This window comes from Osmerus mordax, chromosome 14, assembly GCF_038355195.1.
Source record: "Osmerus mordax isolate fOsmMor3 chromosome 14, fOsmMor3.pri, whole genome shotgun sequence".
NCBI classification, from domain to species: domain Eukaryota; kingdom Metazoa; phylum Chordata; class Actinopteri; order Osmeriformes; family Osmeridae; genus Osmerus; species Osmerus mordax.
In genome coordinates this window covers 7,630,586-7,647,050 of record NC_090063.1, presented here as the reverse complement: position 1 = coordinate 7,647,050, position 16,465 = coordinate 7,630,586, and the positions used below count along the sequence as shown (strand labels likewise).

The following is a 16,465-nucleotide window of genomic DNA, read 5'->3' as shown; positions in this document are numbered from 1 at the left end:
GCTACAATCCATGTGTTTTCATCAATTTCTTTCTGTTCTCCAACAACTTTGAACTAGAAGAGTTTAGAATAGACAGCCAAAGGAAAAATCATTTATTTTTGTTCCTAAAAGTCATGCACATTTTTGCCATAAAAACATTACCACAAGGTCCCCAAGTAATTGTCCTCCCCAAATAAATAAAAATGTATGACGGTTACCCAAGCTGAAGTAACCTTTGTGTATGGTTTCAAAATAAAATTAAATATCATACAAAATGAACAGGACTTTTTGGTCAGCAACCGGAAGATAAAGCAAACTGGCATGTTTTTAGACTACAAAAACAGACTTATCATTGTTCATTTGTATAGGGTTTCATACATCAATGTGGTACAGTAGGTTAAGGACAACTCAAACCATAGGACTAGGACCAAGCAGCTTCTACTTTTCCCCCTTTGCTCTGACCAGCCACTTGGTTCTCTCCACTCCAAGACCAGTTTGCTTCTCTTGGCGCTCCACCACTCAATGCACTCCATTTATACTAGAAAGAGTCAACTCCTCTGATGTTAATATGTACAGAGAGATTAAAGGCGTGAAATGTAGGCCCGCACGGATTACACTCAAACAGATGTTCTCTGTTACGGCTTCTGCTTCCACTCCCCCATTGGATGATCCTTAGGAGCACTACAGAGCCTGCCAGGAGAAAACAAGGAGACCAGTAGTGGTGAACTTCACGTCGGTGTGGTGAAACTCACCGTTTGCCTGCATTCTCCCTGGGCCCCTGGGTGTGTTTGTCCATTCTGAGAAAAACTTAACTGGGCTATTTTTAATAGGGATGTGACTACGCCGGCCTACCTGAGGAAGCACTTACAAGGTTTTTCCATTTACTTGTATTGGAACACCAGATCACGAGAAAATAATGAAGGATATGGAAATGCGCACACATTTCTTTCTTTCCTGCATATTTTAAAGTACAGCTGTTACAACGCGAGGAAAACCGTATGAAAACATACCACAGATGCCAGTCTTGTGTTTTGTAAATATGTGGAGATTTGCCACCATATTTATGAGCGCTCTTGGAATTCAGACGTTGCTGATAGTACAGATGTGATATACCCCTCTGCCCTCTGGCATACACAGATATGTCATATTAATACTCATGTTGTTGTTTTGGGCTGGTAACTTCAAGTCACAGTCAAAAGATAGGGATGAGGGCCGTTCTTGATGGCATAAACGGAGATGGCCGTGTGGTTTAGATAGTGAGAGCCTTTAGGTCATATGCAATGACTGTTGTCAATCAAGCCTGAAGCACAGGAAGTGATTTGACACAATGCAATGAGTGAATGGGTGTGAGGTCTTTTCCTGGATCTCATTAAGTTGTCTCTTGTTAGCACCTATGGAAATAATCTCCACGCCAAGGAGGAAGGAGGAAATACTGCAAGCTATCGGAATGCAATGTTGGCAGAGATTGCCTTGGGGTGCCTCTACACTTAGTGGTGGCATATATTTTTTTGGCTCATATTCTCTTTTGTCAGAAAACCAATCCTTATTTTACAAAGCGGGGGTGGGTTTGGTGTTCGTTTGGACACACAGGCACACACACACACTGGGGACTTCAGTGTTGAGAATATGACTGTTTGTGGGACTAGGAAGGCCAGTGTCATAGCTGACATAAGTGTGTGTGTGTGTGTGTGTGTGTGTGTGTGTGCGCCCACACGGGTGTGGCAGGCGGCTGTCAGGACACATGGAGAAAACATATTGTCTTAATCGTCACTTCCCATAAGGTGCTTAGGTTTCAAAACTGGGCCGGTGACTCATTTTCCATGGTGGAGTCATGTAAAGTCTAAAATCAGATTCTCCCATCACAACCTCCCAGTTAATCAAAATGATTATGTACATTAACATTTGTCTAGCATGTTTTGAGTGGCTTACTGTAATTTTAGATATTCCTCCCAAAGACCACCCCCTTGTCCCTAACCTACTTAAATAAATGATGAACTACATTTAGCAGGTTCATCTCAAACCTGTCATGTTCTTTCCAAGTAGACCAAATGTAGGAACTAATGTGTACTCCCCAGTGTCCTAATTACAGTAGGCTGTACCAGCTGTTGGATGTCTGTTGTGGAGAAAGGCTCCCTGACCTGTGCAGTCACCCAGACTAAAAAACTATGGGGGTGCATTGGAACATAGTGTGACCTCTTACAATGTGTGACATATAGAGTACTCTGTTATTGTAGTCGACTATTGAGAACAGACCTTGCCTTGGTAGACTAGGAGCAATAAACTGTACCGTTTCAAGGTTTTTGAAGATTCGTATTTAATACTGTACTCAATACTGAAATTAGCAGGTACTGTATGTTTAACAAGGCCCTGAAGGCTGAAGGTTCACAGCTAAAGCTTCTCGGATAAACTTGTCTCGTGGCTGGCTAATTGGATGAGCAAATTCACTTGACTTGGCTGATTGAAAGTCAGGGCCCCATGAACATCAGACAGTAAGATAGACCAGTAAGACTGGTGAAAGTTCTTTCTGAACAAAGTAATGATTTCTGAGTGGAGAGGATTTTTGGGTGGGACAGTAGCTAGAATTGGAGACTGTTATTGATGTTTATATTTGGGTGTATAGTAAGAGGCAGTGAGAGATGACCAGTGAAAAGATGTGATGTTGCAAAATTTCACCTCCAAAGTGATGCAGCTGAGTGGTCTGGGTTTTTTCAATTCCCTGCTATAAATAAAAAAGAATAGTTTGTTACAGTGATTCACTACAATCTAAGTGGATCTCGCTTGCTTCTGGTTGGCAGGTCATGAATATCCCTTCCTTCCTTGTAACATGTAACCTTGAGCTGAGACACCAACTGGTCTTTACAGGGGGGCTGTTTTCTGCCTGCCTGGTTACATTTGTGACAACGATGCATAATCACCAGGTTTATTGGAACATCAGTTATTGTTCAGTATTTCACTGGGAATCATTCCATTGGGAATGATGGCATGGTCTTTGACAGGAAAAAATCGTTGTCTGGTATTTCCTCACACCTTGTTGCCACTGTTGTTGGTTGTATCACTGCTTCTTACCTAATTAACAGTTATATGACACTGCTAACTTCCAGTTGGCTCCTTTATCCCACTCAGGCGCATGCCGGGATTGGGTTGCCGCGGTGACTCTGTGTGAGAGTATGTCCCCATGTCACCAAGCTATATTTTGATATCAATATATGACCCCTCCAAAATAAAATGGCTGCTATCTGTAAACTTGTGTGCGGCTCACTGTTGGCCTTCAACATTCTACATCATAGGTAGGAAAACATTAAATAAATTGACATTTTGAGATTCCCAAGTTAAAACTTGGGTTCTTGTTTTTTGAGTTCTACTTAGTTGCTGTATTGTGTTCTGGTGTGGTGTGTTGTGTTTTAGACTTGAAGGTGAATTGCATCAGTTATTTTGGTCTATTTAGCTGCATTCTCTTGTAAACTAATAAACATTGTATTTTTAGTTTGCGCATTTTTCAAGCTTTTAAAAAGCCTAACTGAAAAAGCTGAACAACAGATTTCAGCACAGCAAACACAATGTTTTAAGTTTGTATTTGCTTGCATAAGAGCAAGTTTTAATAGAAGAATTGTACTCTATTGCATGTAGTGCATTATGAACCGCATTATCAAGCTAAATCTAGCTTCTATTGAACAAGTTGCAGTTACATTGAAGGGCAAAAGACAGTTTGATATTGCATTGAATTAGTGCTTCTGCTCTCTCTCTGTCTCTCTCAATTTGTTGGGGTCATGCTTAAAACCTTCCAGATGTCTTATTGGTACTTCAGACAAACTGATACGCGGTTGTTGTATTGTTTTAATGTGCATTCAACTGAACCCTGTAAAGGAAGTACAGAAGTAATTGTTGCTCTGTTTAAGGACTTCCTATTCTCAGAAAGGGTGTGGTGGCATGTTTTATGAACTCGGACATAGACAAGCTCCAGATAGCTGCTGCACACATCAGCTGCCTTTTATAAAAAAGAACAGGAATCGAAATTTCAAAAACCTCGGTATGCCAAACGGTACCCCAAAAGTTTTTGTTGCGCTGGAAAGATCAATCTGGTTTACTTTGAACTGAATCGAAGTCATCTTAGAGTAGTCTTCAGAGACATCTCTACGGTTCTATCAAATTTAAATGTCTAGGATTGTATTATTAAACTTCACCATGTGCCTTTCCCTCATTACTTACAATAGCAGTCCTCAAAAGTTAATCTTTCATTTAAAATAGCTTCTATCCACTTTGTAATATCTGGTGCTCAACCACAGTTCTGAATACACATTTGCTTGCTTTCTTACAGTACTTTCACATCTTTCTAAGAAGCTAAACAAACCCTCCCTTCCTTCACTACTAACTAATTGCACAGGATACTAAGATCCTGGTGGAGGAAAGTCGTGTGTTCTTTAAGCCTGCAGACGGCAAACAAATTCCCTTTTATGGCATTGGAGGGCTTTTGAAACAGGAAATGACATCACAACATGCTGAAGTAGTGAGGGGGAGCTAGTTACAACTCTGTAGCATTCCAGACAGAGTGAGTTGCAGCTTGCCTGGTAATGAAGCTCCTGACACATGAATCGCCTAGACTCACTCAAACAGAAATAGCTGAGGACATAAGCAGGATGTAGCTCGATTGAGATGTTATTTCATCTATGATGGGTTGAATGATACTGACAAACTAAAATAATTAATGGCAATCAGCAGTTTATGGTATCAGGAGGTTGCGTTGAGAGACGACCAAAAAAAGATTTGTTGAAGACTGAAAGGTCCCTAGCAAGAAGTTGATGTTGTGTTTGGCAGAGTCAAGGAGAATGGGAGTGGACGATGCTGAGAGGTCCAGAAATTGAGCAAGAGAGAGAGAACGGAATAGTCCTAACAGTTGAGTCAGAGGGCGTACCATGTGCGTGTGTCACTCCCTGGGAGTGGCTATGTCTTGACTGGGACAGCTGACCTACGCACACACACATAGCCACTCCCTCCAGGAAGTGAGTGGTCTACAAGCTTGAGGTTACACTGCTAGTTAGAGGATCTGAGACCTGTTGATTCCTTTACCAGCCTTCTAAGGCCTCAAGACAGAGATTACACTAATAGGTGCACCGTCAACAGGGATTTTGTTGTCTTAACATGGCACTTGACAGCTTTATTTGCAGAACATTTTACATCATTACAAAGTGTATAGTTCTAACCAGTTAGGCTTTTCATTTAGCCTCGTCCTTCATACAGTTGGCCTTAAAATGTGGACAGTCCTAAATAAGATGAACACTCTGAAGTATACAGTATTGGTATGCCTACTGGCTTAATGAGTTAGGCCTATTACTGAATGTCAACATCAGATGCACAGAGCTCAAATCTGACCTGGAGAGGCAAGCAGACATTTAGTGTGATGCCTTCAGAAAGATACTGACAGTGATCAAAGTAAACTTTTGGCAGAGTTGTATGCTCACTGACTGTGAATAGAGCACTACAAAGAAGACTAAGGGTATGTCATGATTCATGAACATAGTTGCAGGGGTTGTATTAATTTCAAAATGTGTTTTTTTACATGTGCAATCTTGATTATATTTGTGTTCATTGAGAACATCCTTCATGAAGCATGTATTGTACAGTACGCTGTATTGTACAGTATTTAATTGTCCTGAGTATGTGAAAGTCACTCACGCTTAACAACCTTCTTTGTTAACCTGCAGCCGAGGAGAGGAAATCCCGAGTGCCACATCTGACTGGGAGGACATCTCCCACTGAGACGAGTTTCTATCAGGTAGGACAGTGCTGCTTCTCCTCTACCCCCTTTCTTTTCTTCCCTTTGCTTGTGGGTCTCCCAGCAGCAAATGCATTCCTAAAAAAACTGTGAACACTTTGGATCTTAAGAAAACTGGACTCATTTCATCAATCTGTTTTTACTTGTAGACCAGTTTGGAGTGAGCTAGAGAGGCTTTTGTAGCTTGGACAGTAGGGACTCCTTTTTAGCACAGCAGGCTAAGATTAAGAGCTGGATATTCTATCACTTTTTAATGCTGATGGGCTTCTTAAGTTTAAACTTACAGCCTGTCAATGTAGTCAAGTGAGAACGTGTTTACGCATAAGAGCACTAGCGTGTCATTAGCGCTAAATGTTTGAGGCATAATTGGCACTGTCAAGGGTCCATTCAGCAAGTTAGAGGTGGAGAAAACCAAACAGCTGTGAGGAGAAACCCGGACACCCCTCTCCAAGTCTTGATGACTTTTCCTCTTCTTTAGGCCATTTCTATCCATTCACAAACAGTAGTGACTTTCACAAGCAGAAGCAACAATGTCTGGTTCCATTGTCTGAGCTATCATTTCACAAATCATTCATATTAAACACTAGCTACATAGTCAGTTAAGGTAATGTCCATTAGAATTTGAACTGCTGACCTTCTTCTATTCACAGATCTAGTGACCTTTGGATAACCAATACACTCATAGACTTTCTACCCACAAAGAAAACATGATTCTTCAATGATGAAATACAGAAGTCTAATTACTCATGCTTTGACTAAAACCTCTTACACCCAAATCAAGGGATCATTTAAATATCCAGGACTAGGTAGCAATATATAACAGTATTATAGTTACATAGGAACTGTTCTGTAGTTACTATATAGTTCATTTATGATTTAGACGTAAGTGACACTTGGTCGGGGGGAGTTTGGGCTTTCCAGGGGTAAGTGGATGTTGACACTGTAAAGGAGAGTGTTGCCCCTTTATAATCAAAATATTAGTATTGGTGTGCCGCTAAGGCATGCAATTGGTGGCTTAGTTTTGTTCTCAAAAGCATTGTTTTGTAGCCAAAGCACTTTGTTTCTTTTGTGAGCACTCTGTCCTCAATTTTTTGCAGCGACCAGCAAGCTTCTGTCAGTCGTCTAGTGATCGCCTGATGTCTTTTGTTGGACAATTTCCTCAGTCATCACATGTCCACAAGTTGTGTTGAGCACAGACAGAAATAAGCACACTATTTACTTTCACAGAAAGCAAAAATACCATTTGAAAGTCAAAGTGAATGCTGTGTCTGAATTTTAATACTTTGGATGATATCAAAAACGTCCTCCCTAGTCATCTTTCAGTTCTTGGACAGCTTTTATGTTTGTTTTTTCATTTAATTTAACTGGAAGCCTTCATGAGAAGCGCAAATACATTCATTCTTTGAGGTTAAGGTCACTGACCAATGCATGTGATCTTCTTCCAGGCCCATATAGGACCACAGAGTGGTCAATGAAGGCCTCCAAATCCAGCCACCCATTCAACAGAAGTTGCACCAAATATTTACATTTACATTTAGCAGACGCTCTTATCCAGAGCGACTTACAGTAAGTACAGGGACATTCCCCCGAGGCAAGTAGGGTGAAGTGCCTTGCCCAAGGACACAACGTCAGTTGGCATGACCGGGAATCGAACTGGCAACCTTCGGATTACTAGCCCGACTCCCTAACCGCTCAGCCACCTGACTCCCCATATATTGTGGAAAATTGACCCGTTTCCTTATGAATTTGATATCCCAGTAAACTGTGCAATGTAAACGTTTTACTGAATCCTCTTTAGAAATATTTTGCCTTCCATGATTTTGAAGAGGCAGAGACTCCCAGATAGTGGCCATTGTCAGTATATGTCTGTAATGATGCAATCTCCTTACCTTAATACTCAGCACAATTTGGCCTTGGAGCTGTCAAATGATATTTCTGTTGTCGGTTTTATACAAAGTATAAATCTGGGATGTGCCTGGTGTAACATAGTCAGGATTCACAAGCCTTAAAGTTGAATTCCTCTGTTTTGGCTGGATCTGTAGAGAATGGATTAGTGTGTTTATGAACAGTGGTAGCCTTGCACACAGCTCCAACTCCAAGTCATTTTCAAATTAACTCCAAAATTCCAAATATGAATGGTATATTCTTGAACTGCTGGCTTTAGAAATTTTAGGAAATGAACAGCATAAAAGTTACAAGCAAGTTAGAAGATCTGTAATAATTTTGCCATGATGCAAACTGTTATTGAAATAACTTGACGTGTTAGATCTGTAACTGAGAGGTGGCCATACTGACCATTGTAGTGACCACAATCCCCTGAACATGAGTTATTTTGTATAGAGATAGACCTATTTTTATATTTGACACCCTTTGATGCTTAACAAGTTGCTGCAGGAACTACGTGCACTACAAAACATGTTTGTATAAAGGACTCAAACTCATATCTGTGGGTGTGAACAGTTAAGGGTGTTCTCAGAAGTCACACATCTGAGTAGATTCTCAAAGTATTTACATTTTGTTTGGTCAGACTGCTACTGCACCAGACTAGATACATACATCATTCCTTTCCAATTGAACTGAGGGGAACAGTAGTAATTCTATAATAAGCTAGATAACACACAAACAATAAGACTCATCCACAAGACTCATTTTAGGATGGTGATGGTTGTATACTTTAGCTACACTAGCACCCTAACGGTTACCCTCTATAGTCAGTAACAGCATTTATGTGTTAGAAGTCATTGGTCAGTATGCGAAAATGTGCACTTTTAAAAGAGCAGAAGTCACACTTCTGCTAAACGTCTGCAATTTCCATGAACGTTAACTTCGTTTTGGGACTTTTGAAATGAGTTCCCCCTTTCTAGGCTTGTCATGGAGACTTAAGTGAAGATTCTATAATTCCCCTCAGAAAGGAGGAAGTAGCTTACTGTCTGAAAGATTCGACTTGGATGCTTAACACCATGGCCCTCTTCTCCCATTTCCCCATCAGTTTGAATATTGCTTTAGTTTCTTGCACGGTACAGTAAGAGGTGAAAAAACACACTTTCCCTTTGCCTCTCATAATGAAATGATTTCACAGAAACTACTGTTGAAGGTAGTGTTGAAAGTATCCTGCTTCTCTTTCCTCAGTCACTAAATCATGCATTTTCAAAGAACTGTTTTAAAATGGCATGTAACATCATACTGTGGCATATTTACACGGTTTTGGGTACGCCTAACAAACCATCCGGCTCGTGTTCTGACGGCAGGTGTAACAGCGGTGGAATCAGAGAACGGCAGTCATGGTGGCACTGTCACTGAAGATCGGCGTGGGGAACGTGGTGAAGACCATGCAGTTTGAGCCCTCCACCATGGTGTACGACGCATGCCGCATCATCAGGGAGAGAGTACCGGAGGCACAGCTGGGCCAGCGTGAGTAGTGAGCTGCACACACAAATAATGTTCCTTTCACGGCTCATATCGTCGATAGCCAATATATTCGTCAGTTTGCCGACCAGGTGTAAACGAACCGTAGATGGTCCGTGATCCGTAAACGGATCCCCATAATTCCCTAAATCTCGATGCAAAAATGCAGTGAAAAAATAGTGTGTTCAGTGTTTTGCTCTGAAGTGCTAAAGTTTACTTTGATACGAATTAGCGGCCACCTACATTTGATACGAATTAGCGGACACCTAACCTACAGGCCCTGCATGGAATTTTTGTGAACTGACCGACCGACAGCGCGAGCAAGTTGTTGCAGTAGGCAAAAAAAAGAGAGAACAAAGTTTTGTTTATGAACCGGGCATGTCCCAACAAATAAATCCAGGATGCATTGCAAAAAGCCAATAAGAAAAGAGCTATCTTCCGAACTGAGTTTTCTGCTCCGTTGCACCGCTATAGCATGTGCACAAGGCCACATGCCGAAGGGTTTAATTGTGGCACAAATGTTGCCTTCATCAACGCTCAAGAATGGCGTAGCCTACACTAAAATGACAGAGTAAACTTTAAGCTGACGATTACAAATATCAGCATCGTCAAACGTTGTGACAATGACGAACCAATGTGAGTTTATACGCCAATTACACTCGGTGCTAGAATTAATCATCAAAACATACACACAATATACCAAACTGTGGCAACAAGTGATGATTCGTTGGTAGTCTAACACCACCATGACAAAAACATTTAGTAATTAGAAATTGGGAAAGCCTGTGAATCCACACCCATCTTTCCTCATACAAAAACGCCTTCTTCTTGTGTCCTGTCATTGTCCCCAGCCAGTTGATTTCCCTCGTGCAATTGGGTCATATGCACCTGGTCCAATTGGAATTTTGCAATTGCTAACGACCATAAAAGTTACACAAGTCTTTCTAAACTTGTGCTTTGTGGATAGTCTCTTCTTTACTTGTCCCAACCTGTAAGTCATTTTCCACTTATAGCAGGGGGGAGAGAGACTGAGCCAGAAAGAGCTAGAGGGAGCATGAGCGAGAGAGGACAGAGCTGGCCAACATTAACAGCTAATATGGAATGTTCAGCAGCTTAAATGGCAGAGACCTATGTAGCTCTGGGGTGCAAGCTATAGGCATTAAATATATATATATATATATATGTCCGTGTGTCCCTGTAGGGCGTTATATATAATGCCCTACAGGGACACGCTGTTACATTCTTTCTAATGTGGATCAAGGTAAAGCACTACAGCTGTTAGTTGTTGACACCATTGTAGCTGTCAGTGGTTGCGTCATGCTTTCTAGATTGTTTTTGACAAAAGCCACACATCATCCAGATGCATGGCATATTTAAATAAATCTGTCCAATAAAGGTTGGTATAGCTTACATGGATGAATACACACACACAGCCTTTGACAGGCTATTTTGCTCGTCTTCTACAGCCAACGACTATGGCCTGTTCTTGTCGGACGAGGACCCAAAGAAAGGCATCTGGCTGGAGGCAGGCAAAGCCCTGGACTACTACATGTTGAGGAATGGAGTGAGTAACTTCCAGTTGACCAGTTTATGCTGTCCACCAATATGAATCCCAACACTCCTCAGTGGTTTTGTATCCTTGTCTTCTTTTTCACCCAATACAACATAACCAGTACTGAAGTACTTGTCACCTACTTTTCTTCTTAGGGCCATACATGTTCGGATTAGTATTCTGAAGGGCTGTATGTGAACTTGGCATGTTCAAAGTTATTCTACACCAGAGTGTGTGGCACACAGCGGTATTTAGATATGTGCCGTGATGATTCTAGTAGCAAAATCGAATTACAAATTGTACGCAGTCATCTTATAAATCGACTGCCAGTGAATGCAATGGCTAATGTCTAACCTTGTATATTTTCTTTGTCAGGACACTCTGGAATACAAGAAGAAGCAGAGGCCACTGAAGATCCGCATGCTGGACGGGACAGTGAAAACCGTCATGGTGGACGACTCCAAGATTGTCAGCGACATGCTTATGACCATCTGTGCCAGGATAGGTAAGTCTGGATGTATGGCAGTATCCTCGTCACTAGCTAGCTAACACAGTCACAATCTCTTAGTTGTGGTAGTATGCTAATGTGAGTTGGTTGACTACCTAACTAACTAAAGTTTGGTACACCTTATGATGTAGTTGATGAAAAGCATTTTGACAAGAGTTGTCAACTGCCTCCTGACAATCCATTTTATTCAGGTATCACAAATTACGACGAGTACTCATTGGTTCGTGACCTTGGTGAGGAGAAGAAGGAGGAGACCACAGGCACTCTGAAGAGGGACAAAACCCTCCTCCGAGATGACAAGAAGATGGAGAAACTAAAGCAGAAACTTCACACAGATGATGAATGTAAGACGCATAGAAACTCATTCACTCAAAGGCTTCTCCTCACCAGGATAAGGCATCTTATATCCTTGCTGCTCACTATATCCTGAACTGTCATCTATTGACATGAATTACATTGTTTCACATGAGCGAAGTATTTGACATTGCTTGACAATGATATGCAGCCATACTGCACAATAATACAAATTTATTGATTGTGACTATTCATTTATTGACAGTGGTCTAGTGATTGACTGACTCACTGTATAACTGACTGTCCAACTGCTGACTGATTGCTGTTATCAGTGAACTGGCTGGACCACGGGCGTACCCTGAGGGAGCAGGGCGTGGAGGAGACGGAAATGCTGCTTCTCAGGAGAAAGTTCTTCTACTCGGATCAGAATGTGGACTCCAGAGACCCCGTTCAGCTCAACCTGCTCTACGTCCAGGTAAATGCAACCACAGACTCAGAACTCAGGCTGATGCCTCTACACCTGTGAACAACCGCCGACACCACGTATCCATAACACGCCTGCTCCGCAACACTGAAAGAAATCCTAGGGGAAACACTGGGTGTCTCTTTCTGTCCTTTTACTCTGTCAATTTAAAAATAATTAGCAATTTTGCGGAAGAATCCGACATTGCAGCATGAAGCTATATTTAGTTTTGTATTTTCATTGGAAGTTACTCAGAAACCAAAGGGAAACTCCACAGTATCCAGTCACGCTGTTCTCCGCCCTGTTTCTTTCTGCTGGCTCTGTTGAAAATCCTGTGTTCTCTCTTGATTCATCATTTTGTCATGTTTTGCTTGTAAAATGGAGAGACCTGCAAATAATGACCCGATTGTGCCTTTTTATCCCTATGCAGGCACGTGATGACATTCTGAATGGCTCCCATCCTGTCTCTTTTGAAAAGGCCTGCGACTTTGCTGGTTACCAGTGTCAAATCCAGTTTGGTGACCACAACGAGACAAAGCACAAACCAGGATTTTTAGAGTAAGAACCTATTTGATCAAAACATCAAACAGGTTTATAAATGGTATCTTGTTGGATGAATTGCAAATATTTAGTTTTTGCCCATCAACTCTTTTTTCTTCTTCTTTGTAAAAGTTTTTTTCTATTTAATAATAACCTCCCCCTTTTGTCCTATTCATTCTTGTTCTCAGTCTGAAGGAGTTCCTCCCTAAAGAGTACATCAAAAACAAGGGCGAGAAAAGAATCTTCCAGGTAAGGCTTTGCAGTTGGCCAGTACAGTGTCTAGACCCTCAGCCCCATGTGAGGGGGGTCAATGTCAGGTCAGTCATACTTAATCTGCTCTGGCGCTGATCCAAGGCCATGCAATAGAAGTCCTTTGGGTCTGAAAATATGGTAGTCTTTTCAGCGGGTGTTTGTTATAATGTAAAATAATAACAAAGGCCTGCTTCTCTGTCTGCCATCTTTTTATCATTGTCAAAATATGCATGATAACAAGTAAAAAGAGTCTGACTTTGTTGAGTTTATTGTTGCACATAATACCAACCTTATTGATGTAGATTTATTGTACCTTGTTTTATATCACTTGTTGTAAATAATCTAGCCTTTGATTATTGGGCATATTTACTTTTTCCTTTCTCTACAGGCACACAAGAACTACCAAAACATGACAGAAATAGAGGCTAAAGTCAGCTATGTCAAACTGGCCCGGTCTCTCAAGACCTATGGAGTGTCTTTCTTCTTAGTCAAGGTAAAGTAAGACCTCCCGAGATGTAATTGAATGTTTGAATGCTGTGTGCTTGTGTGCAGCCTACATAGTGCTATTATGCAGTCAACAAACAAAAGTGCTATAGTATGACATTATGGCATCAATTGGCAATCCTTATTCAGTCCAGTTTGTAAGTTTTTTTTAAACCCCTCTCAAATGCCCCAGACTGTTGAGGATTTGAAAATGCTGTTTGGCTCTAAACACTTGTGTTCTTTGTAAGGAAATGCTAAAGTGATTTATTGTCATTTTATGTGCATTGGCCTTTAACCGTTTATGTGGACAATCTCTCTCCTGCAGGAGAAGATGAAGGGAAAGAACAAACTGGTACCTCGTCTGCTGGGCATCACCAAGGAATGTGTGATGAGGGTGGACGAGAAGACCAAGGAAGTGATCCAGGAGTGGAACCTGACCAACATCAAGCGCTGGGCTGCCTCACCCAAGAGCTTCACCCTGGTAGGTCATCTTTCTCACCTTGACCCACTTAAAACTCTGTATAACTGCTGGTAATCAGCTGTCCTGAGAGTTCACACCTCAGCTCACTGTACTGTGTACTAGACTGTTAGTGACCAGTATGTTGTACTACTTGGAATAACCATAGTATATACTAGGCTGTAGTTTTGACCCAAATGCTGCATTCTACATGCCACAGGGACATTTTAATTAAACATATTTATCTTTTCTGACCATGTTTATGTTTTTTCTAACCACAATACAGTTTAAGTTGATGTTATCTGAATTCAAATGGGCATAGAGAGATGTGTACTGTCACTTCCTCTGAATATTTGTACTCTTTCGGTGAACTCAGTGATGAGACTAGTACAGTAGCACTAAGGCAAAGCATCACTGTATTATATTACTAGTAGATGAAGTGGTAGTGATGGGAAACATGAGCAACAATGTTAATCTCAGAAACGGATGAATAATGACAACAACATAAATATTTGTTCTTATTATTTCATATTTATTTTTCATGTAGTTTTTGCTTTATCTTTGTTCATCTTGAATATTTTGAATGCTTTAAAAAAAAGAATTAAAGCAGTGTTTGGCAGGCTTTGTTGATTTTGTTACAGCCCATAAATTCATGGTCTCCATATATTTTATACTGTGATTTATATATTTCTAATCCTGCTGTAGGATTTTGGGGACTATCAAGATGGCTACTACTCTGTCCAAACCACTGAAGGAGAACAAATTGCCCAGCTGATTGCCGGTTATATTGACATTATCCTTAAAAAGGTAAATGTGCAACATCAAGTCACACCAAATGTTGTTTGACTCATGAAGCTGGTTGTGGTGTAAATACTCTTTACTACATTAGGACAATTAATTATTATCTAGTGATGAATCCTCTTTATGTGGCACAAGTGGTGTCTGCAATGCCCTTTGTGTAACTTCTGTAGGGAGGGACAGCCAGAGATCTTGCATCCTCACATATTTTTTATCCTGCACGGAAATAGCAGAGCTTCATGGAAATACTGAATGTACAGTCCATAAACAATACATGCTGTGTTTTCTAAGTTAAGCACATCACAGGCACTATACTGAAAGTGAAATGTGCTCTCCAAGAAATTGTAACCTTCTAAAGATCCAGCCAACAGATTCAAAATGTCCCTTTGAACTTCTTATAGATCTTGAACTGTAGATTCAATGACTAACCCTTGGTTGAATTACTACATAAACTTAAATATCTCATTTCCTGTCCTTCCTCAGAAAAAGAGCAAAGACCACTTTGGCTTAGAGGGAGATGAGGAGTCCACTATGTTGGAGGACTCTGTGTCGCCCAAAAAGTGAGTGCAGCTGTTCTGCAGCAGTGTGTTTGTGTGTTTCAGATATTTGTCATCCGGTAGCATAGCTTCCTGTCCGTGGGTGTGTATTCAGAGTGGAATGGAGTGAAGTCAGCCCTGTCATTGGCTACATTCTTGTTTGTAGGGCGTATGCAATTTTTTAGGGGCTTGCAATTTTTTTTTTCATGTTTAGTATGTTTTATAATATGCTTCTGAACTGTGTTGCTTTAATCCTTATTTGTAGCCATGAGTGATGGTCCATGAAGCACAGTATCGTATTAGTTGCCTGATATTTTCCCTCTGCTCCCTCTTCCCTATCCTCTCCCAACCCCTTTTTACCCTTCCACTCCACTCCTTTTTACAGGTCCACAGTGCTACAGCAACAGTTCAACAAGGTGGTGAAGGTAGAAACGGGCTCTGTGGCCCTGCCTGCCATCATGCGCTCGGGAGCCGGGGGCCCAGAGAGCTTCCAGATGGGCTCCATGCCTCAGGCCAAGCAGCACATCACCAGTGGACAGATGCACCGGGGACACATGCCCCCTCTGGTGAGACCTAATGTCACAAGATGAAGTAAATGCCAACATATGAGGCTAGATGTCGTTGCTGTAGCTGGTTATTCCAGAAATACAGTAGGACTGTCATTTTGCCACACAGATTTTTGTACCATTTTGAAGGCTCGGTTTATAAGGAAAGTCGCATCACATATGTAAATAAAAGATGTCTTTCATATGGTTGTGCTGTAATGAATATGATAGCTGAAAATTGAGTATAAAATAGCATAAAACAAAATGTATATTGTGAAATGTATCTGTGTTTTGGGATAATTTCTCTAATTCTGTCTCCCTCCCCTGCAGACGTCTGCCCAGCAGGCCTTAACTGGCACCATCAATTCCAGCATGCAGGCAGTGCAGGCTGCCCAGGCCTCGCTGGATGAGTTAGATGCCTTGCCTCCGTTGGGCACGGACGCGGTAAGACACAATTGAAAATCTGTGTGCAATATGACTTCTCCCTTTTTGTTTAGTGTTGATGATGATCTTACTTAGTTTAGCACATTTTTTGCAGTTAAATGAATACTTTGAGGAATTCCAATCATACACACAAACAGCATTTGTTCAACTGCTGCTAACTTTAAGAAGACCAATCCAAATGGAAAAATGTATATTCAGCTTCAAGCTGAGTCTTGTTATAAACTGTTACCGGTTCCTCCCCATGTCCAGGCCTCCCAAGCCTGGCGCAAGAACAAGATGGACGAGTCCAAACACGAGATCCACTCCCAGGTGGACGCCATTACTGCAGGAACAGCCTCCATGGTCAATCTCACTGCAGGTGCGGACAGCCCAGCATGGCCAGCACTGTCTTGGACTCTAGAACCTTAGACGTCTGGTGGTACTGGTGGTGAAACTGCTC

At 41.3% G+C, this 16,465-nt stretch overlaps 1 protein-coding gene across 1 annotated transcript in view; it reads left to right on the top strand.

Moving 5' to 3' along the window:
- The window catches only part of tln1 (talin 1), a 55,876-nt gene that overhangs the window by 7,085 nt on the left and 32,326 nt on the right, over positions 1-16,465 (top strand). Inside the window, exons 2-16 of the mRNA XM_067249693.1 lie at positions 5,679-5,749; positions 8,998-9,160; positions 10,621-10,718; positions 11,082-11,211; positions 11,406-11,558; positions 11,841-11,983; positions 12,402-12,529; positions 12,700-12,760; positions 13,152-13,256; positions 13,572-13,727; positions 14,409-14,510; positions 14,985-15,061; positions 15,423-15,603; positions 15,913-16,026; positions 16,276-16,384. Of these exons, the coding sequence (XP_067105794.1) occupies positions 9,031-9,160; positions 10,621-10,718; positions 11,082-11,211; positions 11,406-11,558; positions 11,841-11,983; positions 12,402-12,529; positions 12,700-12,760; positions 13,152-13,256; positions 13,572-13,727; positions 14,409-14,510; positions 14,985-15,061; positions 15,423-15,603; positions 15,913-16,026; positions 16,276-16,384 (1,687 nt within the window). The 5' untranslated portion in view covers positions 5,679-5,749; positions 8,998-9,030. The remainder of the gene's footprint in view (positions 1-5,678; positions 5,750-8,997; positions 9,161-10,620; positions 10,719-11,081; positions 11,212-11,405; positions 11,559-11,840; positions 11,984-12,401; positions 12,530-12,699; positions 12,761-13,151; positions 13,257-13,571; positions 13,728-14,408; positions 14,511-14,984; positions 15,062-15,422; positions 15,604-15,912; positions 16,027-16,275; positions 16,385-16,465) is intronic.